The sequence below is a fragment of the Spodoptera frugiperda genome, chromosome 29, assembly GCF_023101765.2.
Source record: "Spodoptera frugiperda isolate SF20-4 chromosome 29, AGI-APGP_CSIRO_Sfru_2.0, whole genome shotgun sequence".
NCBI lineage: Eukaryota > Metazoa > Arthropoda > Insecta > Lepidoptera > Noctuidae > Spodoptera > Spodoptera frugiperda.
The window spans coordinates 438,356-452,408 of NC_064240.1; the positions used below are offsets into that span (position 1 = coordinate 438,356).

At 36.3% G+C, this 14,053-nt stretch overlaps 1 protein-coding gene across 1 annotated transcript; it reads right to left on the reverse strand.

Annotated features, from left to right (window-relative positions):
• Window positions 1-11,161: 11,161 nt before the first annotated feature.
• Window positions 11,162-12,852, reverse strand: LOC118268279 (flexible cuticle protein 12). Its single transcript, XM_050706224.1, has 3 exons — window positions 12,684-12,852; window positions 11,670-11,785; window positions 11,162-11,509 (listed from the first exon to the last, which is right to left on the reverse strand). Exons 1-3 carry the CDS (start codon window positions 12,810-12,812, stop codon window positions 11,317-11,319), a joined length of 438 nt encoding a protein of 145 aa, XP_050562181.1. The 5' UTR covers window positions 12,813-12,852; the 3' UTR covers window positions 11,162-11,316.
• Between the last annotated feature and the right edge of the window lie 1,201 nt (window positions 12,853-14,053).

Genomic DNA, 14,053 nt, shown 5'->3' on the forward strand with positions numbered 1-14,053 from the left:
CAGAACCTTTTTACATAATAACCTTTGTTCCCGGCATTGACACTTATTCCAACTAGCATAAATGTCAAAGTTGTACTGCGATTAGAAGTCTGAGTACGTTAGTAAATTATACTTTAAACGATTTGTTATTCTAATCATTTCCTTAATTTAGCGAATTAATTAAGCTTCTGTTTTGAATACTTGTTAGGTATGGTATGGTAATCTATTTCTATTTTTGTAGATTACAAAAAATAATTTAGTAAGTGGATAATCCATTGGATATTCATATACAAAGATTACAAAAACTTACATAAAAAATGTTTAAATACATCAGAACTTATTTACCAACAAATCGATCACAAGACCTGTACCTACAAATTACAAGTACCCACCTATAGATAATTACAATCAAACACAAAATACCTAAAAGTAAAAAAAAATAAAACAAACGAAAAATACTTTTCTTTTCCCATCCCTCTGTGCGCCGGTCCGGTGCCGTATAATCCTTGGGCCCGGTATCTCTCGGCCGACCGGTCCGGCCCGTTTACGGCGCACGTTAATAGCAATCGCACCTCGGACACGCAGACCTGATCGTTTTCCTATATCTCCAAGTCACATAAAACCTTGCTACACCTTCAAACTTGGCGTTTTATTTTCATTCTTTTCTTACTAGAGCTTTGCTGCAGTATTTCAGTCCCTATTTTCTTTGTAGACTTTGCAAATCTATTCAGTGAATAGTTTCGTTAAAATGTTGTATTTAACAGTACTTTGGTAATTGTAACGACTACCTAAAAGTTATTATGATGAGTTATATCTTATAACCTAAAAGCTAACTCATAAACAACTGACACGTTAATGACGTCATGCTTAAATGATAAGGACACTAATATCTAACGTTTTCTTTTTTCTTTTGAACCTTTCTTTTCACCCGAAAATCACGTATGTACTTAAGGTTTAATTAATCGTGATACAGGATCGAAACCTATCAAAAGAAAACCAAACCAACATTTCACCTTTAACTGAAATCTAAGTAAAGCAATCTATTAGTGGAATTAATCACAATGAGTAGAGTGGAGTGAGTAATAGACAATAGATAAACTCCCCCGGCTCTAGCCGATAGAGTTGAGTTTAAACTGTGTCGTATTAACGCGAGGTGAAGTCAATAGGGCCGGAGTACGGTGCCCGCGCCGGCCTGGGCCGTATCTCTTCAGCTCCTAATAGCATTGTCCGAACGATGCTCTTAAGACTCATTGGAGGTGCGTTCCAATGCTTACGATCTTCGCGATGACTTTGTTTGATGAAATATTTTATTTGTCCAATAGATGAAAGTTTGAGGAGATATAGGTACAGCCGGTCGTTACCATCTTACTTGAACTTTTATTGAAATCTTATTAATAAACATGTTCGTTGGGAGTAAATGTATGATCGTCAAAAAATATCGGTCATATTTCTTTCTCGTTCAGCATTTGCTCTAGTATTTCTAAATGTTAAGATACAAATAATTCTAGGAGTCTATAGAATTACCAGAGTGTATCTGTGTCGTAAGCAATGGACAAGTACGCGGCATTAGTGTCTACCTCAGAGCTAATCCTACTCGTTACACCTCATTGAGTGGCCACGAAATGCGCGCGTTGCCTTACTTTTAACTAAAAGCTTTGATTTACTATTTCAATATTAATAAAATTTACTAGATTACCGTAGCAAAGCTTAGCTTAGCTACACTTTACTCGATACATAAATAATAAACTGAAACGAAGCATTACTAAAAATAAAGAGGAATTTTCACAGAGGTGGAACAAACCACACCTATGCCTTCTGCCATTGGCTACCAACCTGCTTTCAGCCAGAACGGCCGAAGATGGAGCACAAAGACTTAGATAGTGCCTATCTACTCTGACCCCGAAAAGACCCGGTTTGTATTTCTCACGAAAAATAGAAGCCAACAGATTGTTCCATTCCCTGGCTGTGTAGCCAAAGGATTAGGAATATTTATTCATGGAATACACGACACATACAAATATTTATATTTGTAAACAGAACTTACTACAAAGCGTTAATAAGTCCATGATGTTACGCACACAGACAATTAAAAAAATTAAAATATAACTCTTCAAAATATTGGCAATATAATTTATCTATAGTTTTGTTAAAAAAAACATTAACCAAAATGTTTAAGACAATTGACAATTAAAACATTCCGCTACTTTAGAAGCCAAACGGAACCCATTTGCAACACTATCGTCTTAAGAGATTTCCTGCGGCGGCCCACACGGGATGCCTGCGTAGGTACCGCGAGATTTGTGGCTGAAAGTATCGCGCTAAGTGCCCACCTTGATAGCACGGGTTCACTAATGAAATGCTTAGCTTTGTACTCAGTGAGCTATTGGGTGAAAAAAGTTACATTAACGCTAGAACAAACTGAAGTATCTGGGTAATTTATTGCTATTGAGCTGCAGTTTGTTTATTTCTTGTCTCTTTGTAGATTTTACTTAAAATTTAAAGACGGACTACAATTGGGTACTACTATTGAGTTGTTCTGTACTGACAATTGTACATTTAAAAGTATGGCTTTATGGTCGGCAACGCATTAGTAATGCTTTCAATGTCTATCCATAGGGTCATAAAATTTGTGTAAATTATCACCAAGTTTACGTAAAAAAATAAAAATAGTGAAATTCGATTGAATTCTAAAAATCCTACTTACGAACTAGCAACAAAAATTATCCTGAAAAAACATTTTCAACTGAAAATAAACTTTGAAAGTGCATAGCGGTAATTTTCCATTACTTTGAAATATACGCATTTTTACTTAAATAAAAATGTAGTACGTACAAAGCTCAAAGGTCGAACCCCGGTATTTTTTCAGGCAGGTGGACGTAAATCACCTGTCTAGACGAGTTTTATAGCTGTACTACGCACTATCATACAGGACAGCGGCTCTCAAACTGTGTAATACTATGAATTTTGAACTACAAAACATATCATGGTAACATTAATTATCTGATTAGTTGCAGAATAGCTTTAAAACTTTACCTTTTAGAACACAATAAAAAAACAAAAAAAAACTATTTGTTTTCTTTCATTTTGATGAACTATTATTAAAATCATGTATCTCTAATATGGAAGCATTAAATTGTTCTTCTTATAAAACAAATACTTACAGGATATTGAACATTCAAGCCTTGCTAAAATTCATATTCATGTGCAGCATTCCGCGATACAGTTACTTGAGTAAACCGATAACATAATAATTAATTAGTATGTCTAACAAAAGTTATAATAAAATTATTCAACTAGACTTATTTAATATGAAAATACTGAAACTATTTCACCAAATGTTTGAGAACCACAGTACAGAAGTAGTTACTTTATTTGTATCGGAATATCTCATCAACGTAAGATACTTGTGTGGGATTAGTTTCCTTCAAAACTGGAGGTTTAGTTATTATTTACTACCTCGTAATGTACAGGATTCAATCAGGTTTTATGTTTGCTTGAATTCTTTTATTTGTAAGAACATCAATTTTGTACTAGAGTTCCAATGCTTACTTAGTTATGTAATTGGATAGGTGTGTACTAGACTTTAAAATTGAAAATAGTAAATTTTTCAATACAGAAAGTAAATATAAATTAGTGATTTCGTTATATGTGTGTGTGTGTGTAGACAATGAACAATGACATAAAATACATCGTTTTTTTTTTCACGAAATACACATTGAATGAAAAAAAAAACAAACAATAATTATGATGCATATGTCAAAACTTCCATTAACATTTACTTTTCTACCAATTTAACATAATTGATGATTCATAAAAGTGATCCATTTTACGAATTTCCATACAAAAGTGGCAAGTTTGAACTGCAAACCCTTATTATGTTCATATTATGAAACATCAAACATCTTTATGCGACTTGGCAAATGACACACATTATGATATAGATATGAAACATTGTAAACTTTTTAACCACCCAGGTTACACAACAAAGCAATCCATCTTCTAAATACATTATAAAACAATAACATCCACACATCTGTCTATCGCAAACATGGCTCCCTCTCGCATATTCAGTACACAGTATGCTCATAAACTGCGAAGCCTAGTGCAAGGTGTGGTCGCAAAAAAAATAGTGGCATTTATTAAAGGGTTCCGCGTTAGCACCCCGGACACGTAGCACACTGCCAGATTCCCGGGAAGGTATACCCCTTGATATAAAGTTTTTTTTCTATCCGACCCCATCCCTCTATATTGAAATCGTATAGATTTGATTTCGTACGTGTTTTGTTTGGAGGTAGCGGTCAGATTTGTAAGGAACCAAGGTTTTGGGTCTGATCATTTTACAATAACAATATTTGTTATACGCTACCTTCAAGTCCGTATCATGCTCACAGGGTGTAAAAGTCATAGCCTCATAGCAAGTTGATGCATATAGTTTTTGTTTAGTGCAAGTAAATACTTAGATTTAGATAGGCATATTACCATGATCGTCTGTCTTATCCACCTACAATACACCTACATTACATCTGAAGACAATTTCTCAATCTTGAAACACTCAGAACTTCCAAATTCCGTAAAGAAGCTCCATAAAAAAAGAAATTGATTCCGGCAATCGTATTCCACTATCTGTCAACAGCATTATCTTAACCCTGCGCTCGGTGTTTGGGTCAAAATGATCCCCATACCTGATGCGCCGTCACGTAGCTCACTTTGAATGGCAAATCACGAGGTAGACCTTCGGGGCCTTTGAGACCCAGTATGAAAATAAAATGATTGCGGAGGGTCGAGGGCACAGTATTAAAATATTCCCCGAGGCAGCACACCTGATGTTTGTGAAATAGTTGTCTGTCCGTTTATTTTGATTTTTATCTGTGATAAATTGTGTGTGAGGGACTTTTATGATGTGAGCTTTCTGTTCAACGTTGTTTATAGCTTTACTCCCTCATCTAGTATATAGAATCTATTGGACTATTACAATGACTTCCAACAATCGCGACGTACATTAGCTAATCTTAGCTTACAGTCCTGATAGTAAGTTTGCCAATAACGCTTCCTTTACCTGCCGTGCCCGCTGAAGGGTTGTCGTAATGGATCGACTGTAGCATTAGTTAGCATTAATTAACTTACTGCTTGCTGCGCCAGATTAATGAAGATATCGCTCTACACTCGAACTTGGTATACAGCGTGCTTCTTCACTGGAATCAGGTAATTTGGTAGGTAATTGTGTTTTGATTGACAGCTGAAATGAAAATTAATATCGCCCATGGCATTTTTATAAAAATGACGAAATTATAGATATATGTAAAAACTGAATTGTTATCGTTCTATTTGACTGTCTTGAGTTAGTATTTGACTAATTAAACTATTTAACCAAAAGCTGCTGCTGATGATGATAGAACCAATAGATTAATGAGCAACCAATAGCTTAATATTGAACACGACGTTATAACATGAATAAAAGTCAAAAAACAACAAACGAAAACGAAAGCACAACCACAACATAACAACGAACGAACAGACAGAAATAAACAAACACACAAACTTGTCACCAAAGTACAATAACAACAACACGCTGTACTCCACGTTAGTTAAGGTAACAGTCCCCTGGCACTCGAATAAATTGCTCCGAATAATTCCACAATTAACATTTTTAATCTCAGACGAGATGTAACGCGAATAAATTAAGAGTTACCACCGCTCGCGCAGATTCTAGACGGAGATACGACTCCGCTAAGTGGCCGCTTTATCTTTCCTGTGCGATTAACGTGATAAGAGCTATCGTGATGAAGGAGACGTTTCATTCAAACCTAGTCTTGGAATCTTAATATACCTTCCTTTTGAAGAAACTTTGACATCAGCTCTAACTGCCAAACTCAGAGTCCTTTAATGGTAAGTAACTCAGTCCTCAGCAATTATTTTCGTTACTAAGGAACAGTTTAAGTAATCATTAAATATCTCTGAGTGCGGCAGTAACTCTTGAATAAAACTTGTCTCTATGTTTGCTAAAGATATTAAACAGCCAGATCAAGGCACAAATTCCAGTTGAAAAAGTCAATAAAATTTAAGTTTTAAATTTTTCCAACCATATAATCTATCTCTGTATCCAAATAAAGTTACCGTAACAAAACAAATAAATGACATAAATACAATACATAATATCATGTACTTGATTTCATTCGGGAGCCGTTTATCTAACTGGCTATCAAAACTATTTGGTGCAGTAAAACAGCGGAGCAATAACAGGGGCCATGCATCACGGCCGCGCCCCACGGTGGCCGGCAGGTGACTGATTCACTGGACACAACAACCGCCTGAAATATGGTAATGGTGGACGCGGTCGCGATCTCACTAACTAAATTATACCGCTCATACGTACGGGTACTGAAATTCGCGACTAACTTTTGTTTTTGGTTTAATTCGCGTGTGAAAGTTGTTTGACGTTTTACGTGAAGGACATGAGGAGATCTTGGTAGATTACAAGATTGTGAGTAAAGTCATCGAAGGCTTGCTTGCAAGCCTGGAGATAACTCCATGCTGGGCAGGCGGGTTGGAGATTACAAACTCAAAATCATTCATAACAATACTCCCAATTTCTAAAACTCTTTAGCAATATATTCTGTAATACTGCAATACAACGTACAAACTCTTTTCGTCATTTGTTAGACTCCGTGCTCTTACTGAGAAATTTTAGAAAAACTGAAAAAAGAACTAGTAATACTTTGTCCGATCCAGGAATCGAACCCGAGACTATGTCATGCATGTGCACCTCTGCCTACCCCTTCAGGGATAAAACGCGTGCGTTACGTTGCGTATATTCTGTGTAAATCTGCAATAAACACCAAACTACTAGCTTACCTCCCTATAACTCCAGAACAATGAATTATTTATTTCGAATAAAATCCATTCTAATACACACGAATGGCAAGGCTTTGTCCAAATAACGAAATCCACGTACGAAACGGCTCGATGTGGCGTGTAAGCGCGAATTTGTATGCAAATTGACGACGGCACCGCAGGTGGGCCCGCACGCGGCGCGAATCCGGCACGGCTACGGTACCGGACGGGACACAACCAGCACCGCATCAAAACTGCAGACTGTGTTGCTCTAGAAAAACAATAATGATTTTTAAACTACATATTTCGACCTTCAAGCAAGAGTATCTAACTGGATAGTATACCACATATATGTAAACATATAGTAACGTAACTTATCATAATATATTTTAAAAGATCACAAAAATCACATCCAATTATTTTCTACTACAATACTAAATAACTACTATGCTTATCCCACGTATTTTAGTGTAGGTATTGTAAAAATAAAACCGATTCAATGTCGGTATTTCAACGATTTCTTTCTAAATGTAACACTTAGGAGTCGATTCTTTAAATTCTTAACAAAAATAAAGGCAAATTGGTCGGACTACTATCTTCGCGTTAAAGCGTGCGTCGGTAACTGCCGAAGTACTGAAACTGCTATCAAGGTGGACTTCTGTAACGACCCTCGAAATAGGGAGGGGACAACACTGTGACATTTCTGATACCGATCGGTACCCTCCTCCTTCGTGGCGAGGACCTTTACCTAATGAAGAAAAGTGGTAACTGCGAAGACTTACACAAATCAAAATGAAACTTCACATAACAATTAACTGATTGAGTAACTCTTACAATACAAAAAACATAGTAATGTTATTGAATTATTAAAATCAATCACCAATGTCTAAAAATAGAATCGACACAATAACAAATCCCGTCTAAAGATACCAGCCTCTACAGAAGTTCAATTGAGTTATGAAATACAAACTCATTTCTTCAACAAAATCACATTGAATCGAGTGTACGTGTATTCTCAAATCAAATTATCGATATTGATTGGTATCGGTAGCTCGCGGGCGCGTCCCTAAATATCAAAAAGGGAAGCGAGAGTGAATTCCTTTCACCTGATAGAACGGTTATTAGCCAATTTGAAGTCCATTCCGTTCCTAATAGAGGTGTAATAAAAGGGTCTCCTCTCTCTATTTTTTCTTTTATTTGTTCAAAAGGTAAAAATAAAAATTTTCTTATTCAATTTGCTTTGGCTCCGTCGTTACGATTTTATTCTTTTCTACCTTTCGTGTATTTTTCTTTTCTATCTTTATTTGTTGGTGAACACACTTATGTTGTCCTCTTTCGTCTTTTTACGTATGTACGTAATTAGTTTGAGAACTTTACTAGACTACCTACTAGTTTAGTAGTTTTACATTCCCTTAAAATGACAATTGGAATGAACTATGTGTACTTTGCAAAGTATTTAATATATTTGATGAAGCCTTTAATAACTATGACTATTTTAAATGTTATGGAGACTAACCGATGCTTAAATATTTAATACTAGCTGCTTCCGCGCGGTTTCACCCGCTCTGCTTGGCACCAATTGGTCATAACATGATGTTTTATACCCTGTAGTCTTTCTCGATAAATGCACTACCCAACACAAAACGAATTATTCAAATCAGAACAGTAGTTCCGAGATTATCGCGTTCAAACAAACAAACTCTTTAGCTTTATAATATTAGTACCTATAGATTTCAATCACAGTATTTTTTCCCATCACTTACAAGTACCACGTGTATCGTAATCGTTAGTAATTATTTTTCTTTTATAAATTAAAAAAAGGCCAAGAGACAGAAGAAAATCCACGTATAATACTTGGTTGATGACTTCAAAGTCTATAAGACACACAGAAGAATATGAACCAATTTAAAATCTCCTATTTCCATCACTCGCCCCGCTTACAGAACACCGGTACAATACTTCCTAAGCACATGTTCCTCCTCGTGTGTACCTCGCTTCTCCCCTCGAATCGAAACCTATTTTTGATTGTTCTTCCCTCTCTTTCGCACACTTTTTGCACCCACCGGTGTTAAGAGTTCTTTAATGACAGGAAAATTGAAAGTTGGCCGGTTACCAAAAAAAGTTAAGGAACAGTCGTAAAAAATGTGCTCGCGAGATAATGTCCAAATGATGTGTTTTGAGGTAGAGTTTTTACCGAAGTTATTGTGGCTCTCTGTGAGAGAATTTCCGGGAAATTCGACGGCTAAGCATGAGGCTCGCAATAGGATCGAGGAAAGAGTAAAATGTGAAATCTTAGCTTAATAATGGCCCCTAAAACAAACGTCTACTAACATACATACTATTAGCACAATCTTGTTCCTTTAGGAACTACAACCATGACAGTACCTTATAGTCTAACTTCGACAGAATTGGTAGCCCTAGCATTTGTACCGGCCTCCGGTAGGGTTGCCACATTTGTTAGGTAAAAGTGTAAAGTTATTGAAATTCATAAATCACGCGTCCGTGCCCAATATACAGGGGGCGCTTGTTTAACAAATATATCGCGTGTTAGAAGAACACGTTGACTCGGTACTACGGTTTGGTGTAGTGTGGTACAAGGCGTAAGATTAACGCGTATTGTTTTTAATAATTTGTGATCGCTATTTGCACTATTTCTTTTGTGTAAGCTGGACAGAGGACACAGAATATTCTAGAGCTGAAATAGGACGTAGACCATCCCACGTAAAAGAAATTAGGTACAAGGTTCGAATAACTTAGATTAAATCCTGTTGCACTGCTGAACCAAGGCCTGCCCCTTAGTCCTCCACGTAGAACGACAAGCCGCCACCTGTTCATCAACATTAAACAACTATCAACGTCCTAACACATTACCAACTAACTTCCAACACACAAACCCGCTCCCGCGTCCAACTTGCACCAGCGTCACGTAGCAGCGATAGATCAAGTCCACCTGTAATATTAACGCTTCACTATCAGCGCCACATGGCGACGCCCGCCGTGCCCCACTCGCTGCGACTAACAAAAAGTATTTGTCAAACACTCTGATGTGTGTTTGAGTACCGTGCGTGAAACTGCGTACTGTGTGTCGCTCCGATCCCTGAATTATTTGTGAATGCGTTTTTCGAACAAAGCGATGTTGTGGCTTTGTTTTTGCAGTGTTTTAGGTTCAGGTTTATATGAGTTTTTAGTTTCTGGGTATTTGTTTTACAGTAAAGAAGAGTCTTTGTTAATACGTTACATCGTTACGTCTTGCTTGCTATTACCCAAATACACTAGGTGAAGGTGCTTTGCCCTCTATCCAAGACTCACATCTTGTTAATTGATAGCGTTCTAATTTAAAGTATCATTAAACATTCAGAAATGGAAAAAATCTATGTTAAATTCCTTCTCATCAAAGTTCTACAATTGTATTAACCATGGTATACTGATACTGAGTACATACGAGTAACAAAGTCAGTCTTTCTGTACAGTTCGGTCCTTCAACCTAAAATACAGTTACATAGTAAACATGAGTATCTTCAATCTCTTAACATAGGTAAGGCGTGCCGTAATGCCGAGGTGCATTAACACCTCGGAATCAAAGCGTCTTTGTAACCGCGCGTAATCTCCACAACACGTCTGGTTATCTGCCAACCTGATACGTAGGGAAACGTGCTCTACTTCTACTATTGCGGATAAATTGTTAAATTATTTTCAGTCATTTTAATTGTGATAATATTGGAGAAGGTAATAATTGATTACACATAAGTATACAGACTAAATATAAAGATTACTTACGCTTTTTAGTCTATCCAAGATTTTAAAAGTTTAAGTATTTTGCAAAATCTCAATTTGCAATTGATTCGTATTCAAAATTTATTATTAGGTAATAGTGATGAAATATTTTTTATTGTAAACAAAATAGTTGGCCAATTGTAATTTTTAAGTCAAAAAATTATATTTAGTAATAAACTTTAGAAAACCTTTAATTTAGAAGTAGAGTATACTCCAGTGAGTGTATAGTACGCTACTATTTGCCACAATGGCACTCCTTTTTCGGTCCTTTGTGGGGCTAGCTTTGATTAACTTTGATGTAGGTGAGTGCTCCAAGGTAGTGCTATCAGCTAATGGATTGTCGCGCTCCTTGTGTTCTTTCAAACGATACCTGAAACCCTTTGACGGTCCTTTTCCTTCTTTCTTTCCAACTGCAGTGTTTATTGTGTGATGTCTTTAAATTAATGTATTGTTTCTTTTCCATGTAATGTGTGTGTTAAGAAATGCTATCATTAATGGATTGTATTGTTGTAGATTGTACAATATTGTTCTTAGGGTTGGTTGGGTTAGGTTAGGGATGCACAATAAAACGTAAAAATTAAATCAAACAAGTATATTCACTATCCTATCCTCTAGTATTGCGCAAGAGCCATATAACAAAACAAGTCGATCAGTCGGTACATAGGTAACAGTATTCTCTTGCATGCTCGGTCAGTTTAGACTAGATATTGAGTTGTAGGTTGAGAAGTTGACTTAAGGAGCGACGGGGAGGTGAGCGCCCTGGGGCTGGAATCCGTTCTCGTTGGCGATGTAGGTGACGGTGTAGACGACGCCGTCGGGGCCGGGGTAGGAGAACTGGCCGCGGACCTCGATGGCCTCGTTCTCAGTGCCGACGTTCTTCAGCTGGCCCTGCTCCTGAGCAACCTTGCCGTCGCTGGTCTCTACGCTGTAAATATTAATATTACGGATTAATATCGGAGAGAAGTTAGATTCAACTGGCGGATTGTCATGGCAGTCTTTCTACCGATTATGATATAGGATATAGAAGATTATACTAACTTGTAGTTACAAGATAATGGAAGTGTGTGTATAAAACTGAAACTTACGCATAGTTGAAGCCTTCAACTCCGATGTTGTCGTTGTCGTAACGGACGATGGTGGCGTCCTTGGGGTCGACTGGGACGGCGACGGCCGCAGCGACGAAGAGAGCGAAGACAATGAACTGTACAAACAAACATTTTATTATTAGCACATATACATATACAAGCATCATTTATGAATGTTATAGATGTCTCCAAATCACTTCATATCTGGCAGGAAATAAAATATTCATGATTCAAATATCGAGATTTAAATTCAAAAAACTTGATGACCTATCGAATTTTATTTAGCGACATAATTAACAAGAAACGCAAATGTCAAGGTTGTAAAACTATTTAGGATTCTGTCAGCAATGTGTAACATCATCTAAATGATAATGTAACACATCGCACTCCTTTAGAATATCGATGGCCGGACAGTAGACTGGGCCTTTATATTCATGAATGAACTGATCATTGGAATGGATAAAAAAGTATTACATTGCTAAAATTCTCAAAGGTAAGGCTATAATGGACAGTAGTTTAGGGAAAACTATTAAAAAGTTAAGTGAAAATATTGATGAGTGCCGGAGTGTTTTAAATATTTCTAGTGACATTAAATATTAAGTAAATTGTCAAACAAATTAAGTGGTCGTATTTGCGTATAGCGTAGTATTTGTATTACAGAACTAATATGTTCTCGTAATACTCGCACTCTATGGCATGTGATGACATTTTGCAAGATTGTACCGCGCCTTTTTGACCCATAGGCTTTTGTTAAGGCGGCAAACGGCGGAGCGAGGTCGATTGAAAATATTCGACTAGATTATTTCCAAATATTTTGCCAGGTTAATTATTAAACAATAATTACATACAAGTTATTAATTAAAGTAATGCCAATCAGTAGTTAATTAATTGATTGATTAGCAAGTCATTGGATCTTATGAAAAGAAACAATGGTAAATAAAGTATACAATTGGACCACAATTAAAATAATAAGATGTAGATCACAGTGAGAGAATAATATTGAATTTCACTTACGGATTTCATTTTTGGAGTTGGGAGGTGGGTGTTGGTAGTTGTAGAAGAGAAGAGGATGCAGTGATGACTGTGATCAATCTCAAAATATTGCACATATATATACTTCCACCGAGCCCGACTACTTTGCATATATTTGAATGTACGAATTTACTTAATCCAACAAACTTTAACATACCTCTTACATTTTGCCGACTAACATTTTTGTAGATAATAGGGAATTTGAATATTATAATGAGAGATCATTGGAGTTGCAGAACCTGAAATGTGACTTTTGTCAATATTTGTCACTGATTTAGTCTTTATGTCGTACCATTACGTGTCAATATCTTTTGAACTAGTTTTGCTTAGAATATGGGACTGTGAATTATTTATTGTTTTACTAAGGTTACGCTAAGATTGTGGTTGTCTATCAATAATTATGATAATTATTTCTCTATTACATCGGCGGTGTGTTGGACTATTTTCTATTCTTTGTAGATTTGGAACATACAATTGTCATGGTTACCATTGGTCAGGTATGTGGTTTTGGATTGATTTTGGGTTTACACAAACGTGGTTCGGACGGTTTGTCTATAACATTGGATTTACATGTTTAATTGTATTTTCTACCCCTTTAGACATTAAATGGTAATTAAGGTTATTTTGATATTATGAAATAGTTAGTACTTTTGTGGTAAGATGAGGTATGATAGAGGTGAACTAAAGGCCACCCTGTGTTTACCCTACGCTTATCTAATTCCAAGCTGCCAGGGGTCTACCGGGGCTCCGGCTCGAAAAGCAGGAGTAGGAACAGGGTGGTTTTTAGTCAGTAAGAGTCTGACGAAGTGTCTGTGAGAAGTCATTGGATTATTTTCCGGGATGCAGCACTGGGAATCATATCTTAGGTACTAAATGAGTGTATGTGTTTGTGTGTATGTTTGTTAATCAATCACGTCAAAATAGCTGAAGAGATCGGAATAAAATTTAAATTGTAACACTATATAAACCATAGAACACTGTTTAGCATGGAAGATGCCAGTTTATAGCATAAGAACACCCGGGACACCAAGGAGATCAGAAAACATATATATATACATATATATATACCAAGGATATATATGTTTTTATATATATATATATTATAATATATATATATATATATTAGATTTTGTAATTCAGACCCCAAATTCATTATATGTGACTTCTTCCTCGCCTGACGTTACTATTTATTATACCTACAATATTAATATTTAGGTAGAAGCAAAATTTTGCAGGTAAACGCTATACATTCAACAAGGAAAAACGGTTTTTCCTGGTTGTACGGCAACCAGTAAAGTGTGTCATGCATTACGTTAAAGGAAAATCTAGTTATGATATCTCCTCTTTAAATT

Coding starts and splice junctions, on each gene's coding strand:
- LOC118268279 (XM_050706224.1), bottom strand. CDS start 12,812: ATGCAAAGTAGTCGGGCTCGGTGGAAGTATATATATGTGCAATATTTT. Junction 11,786..12,683: donor CAACTCCAAAAATGAAATCC/GTAAGTGAAATT, acceptor TTGTTTGTACAG/TTCATTGTCTTCGCTCTCTT. Junction 11,510..11,669: donor GTTGAAGGCTTCAACTATGC/GTAAGTTTCAGT, acceptor TAATATTTACAG/CGTAGAGACCAGCGACGGCA.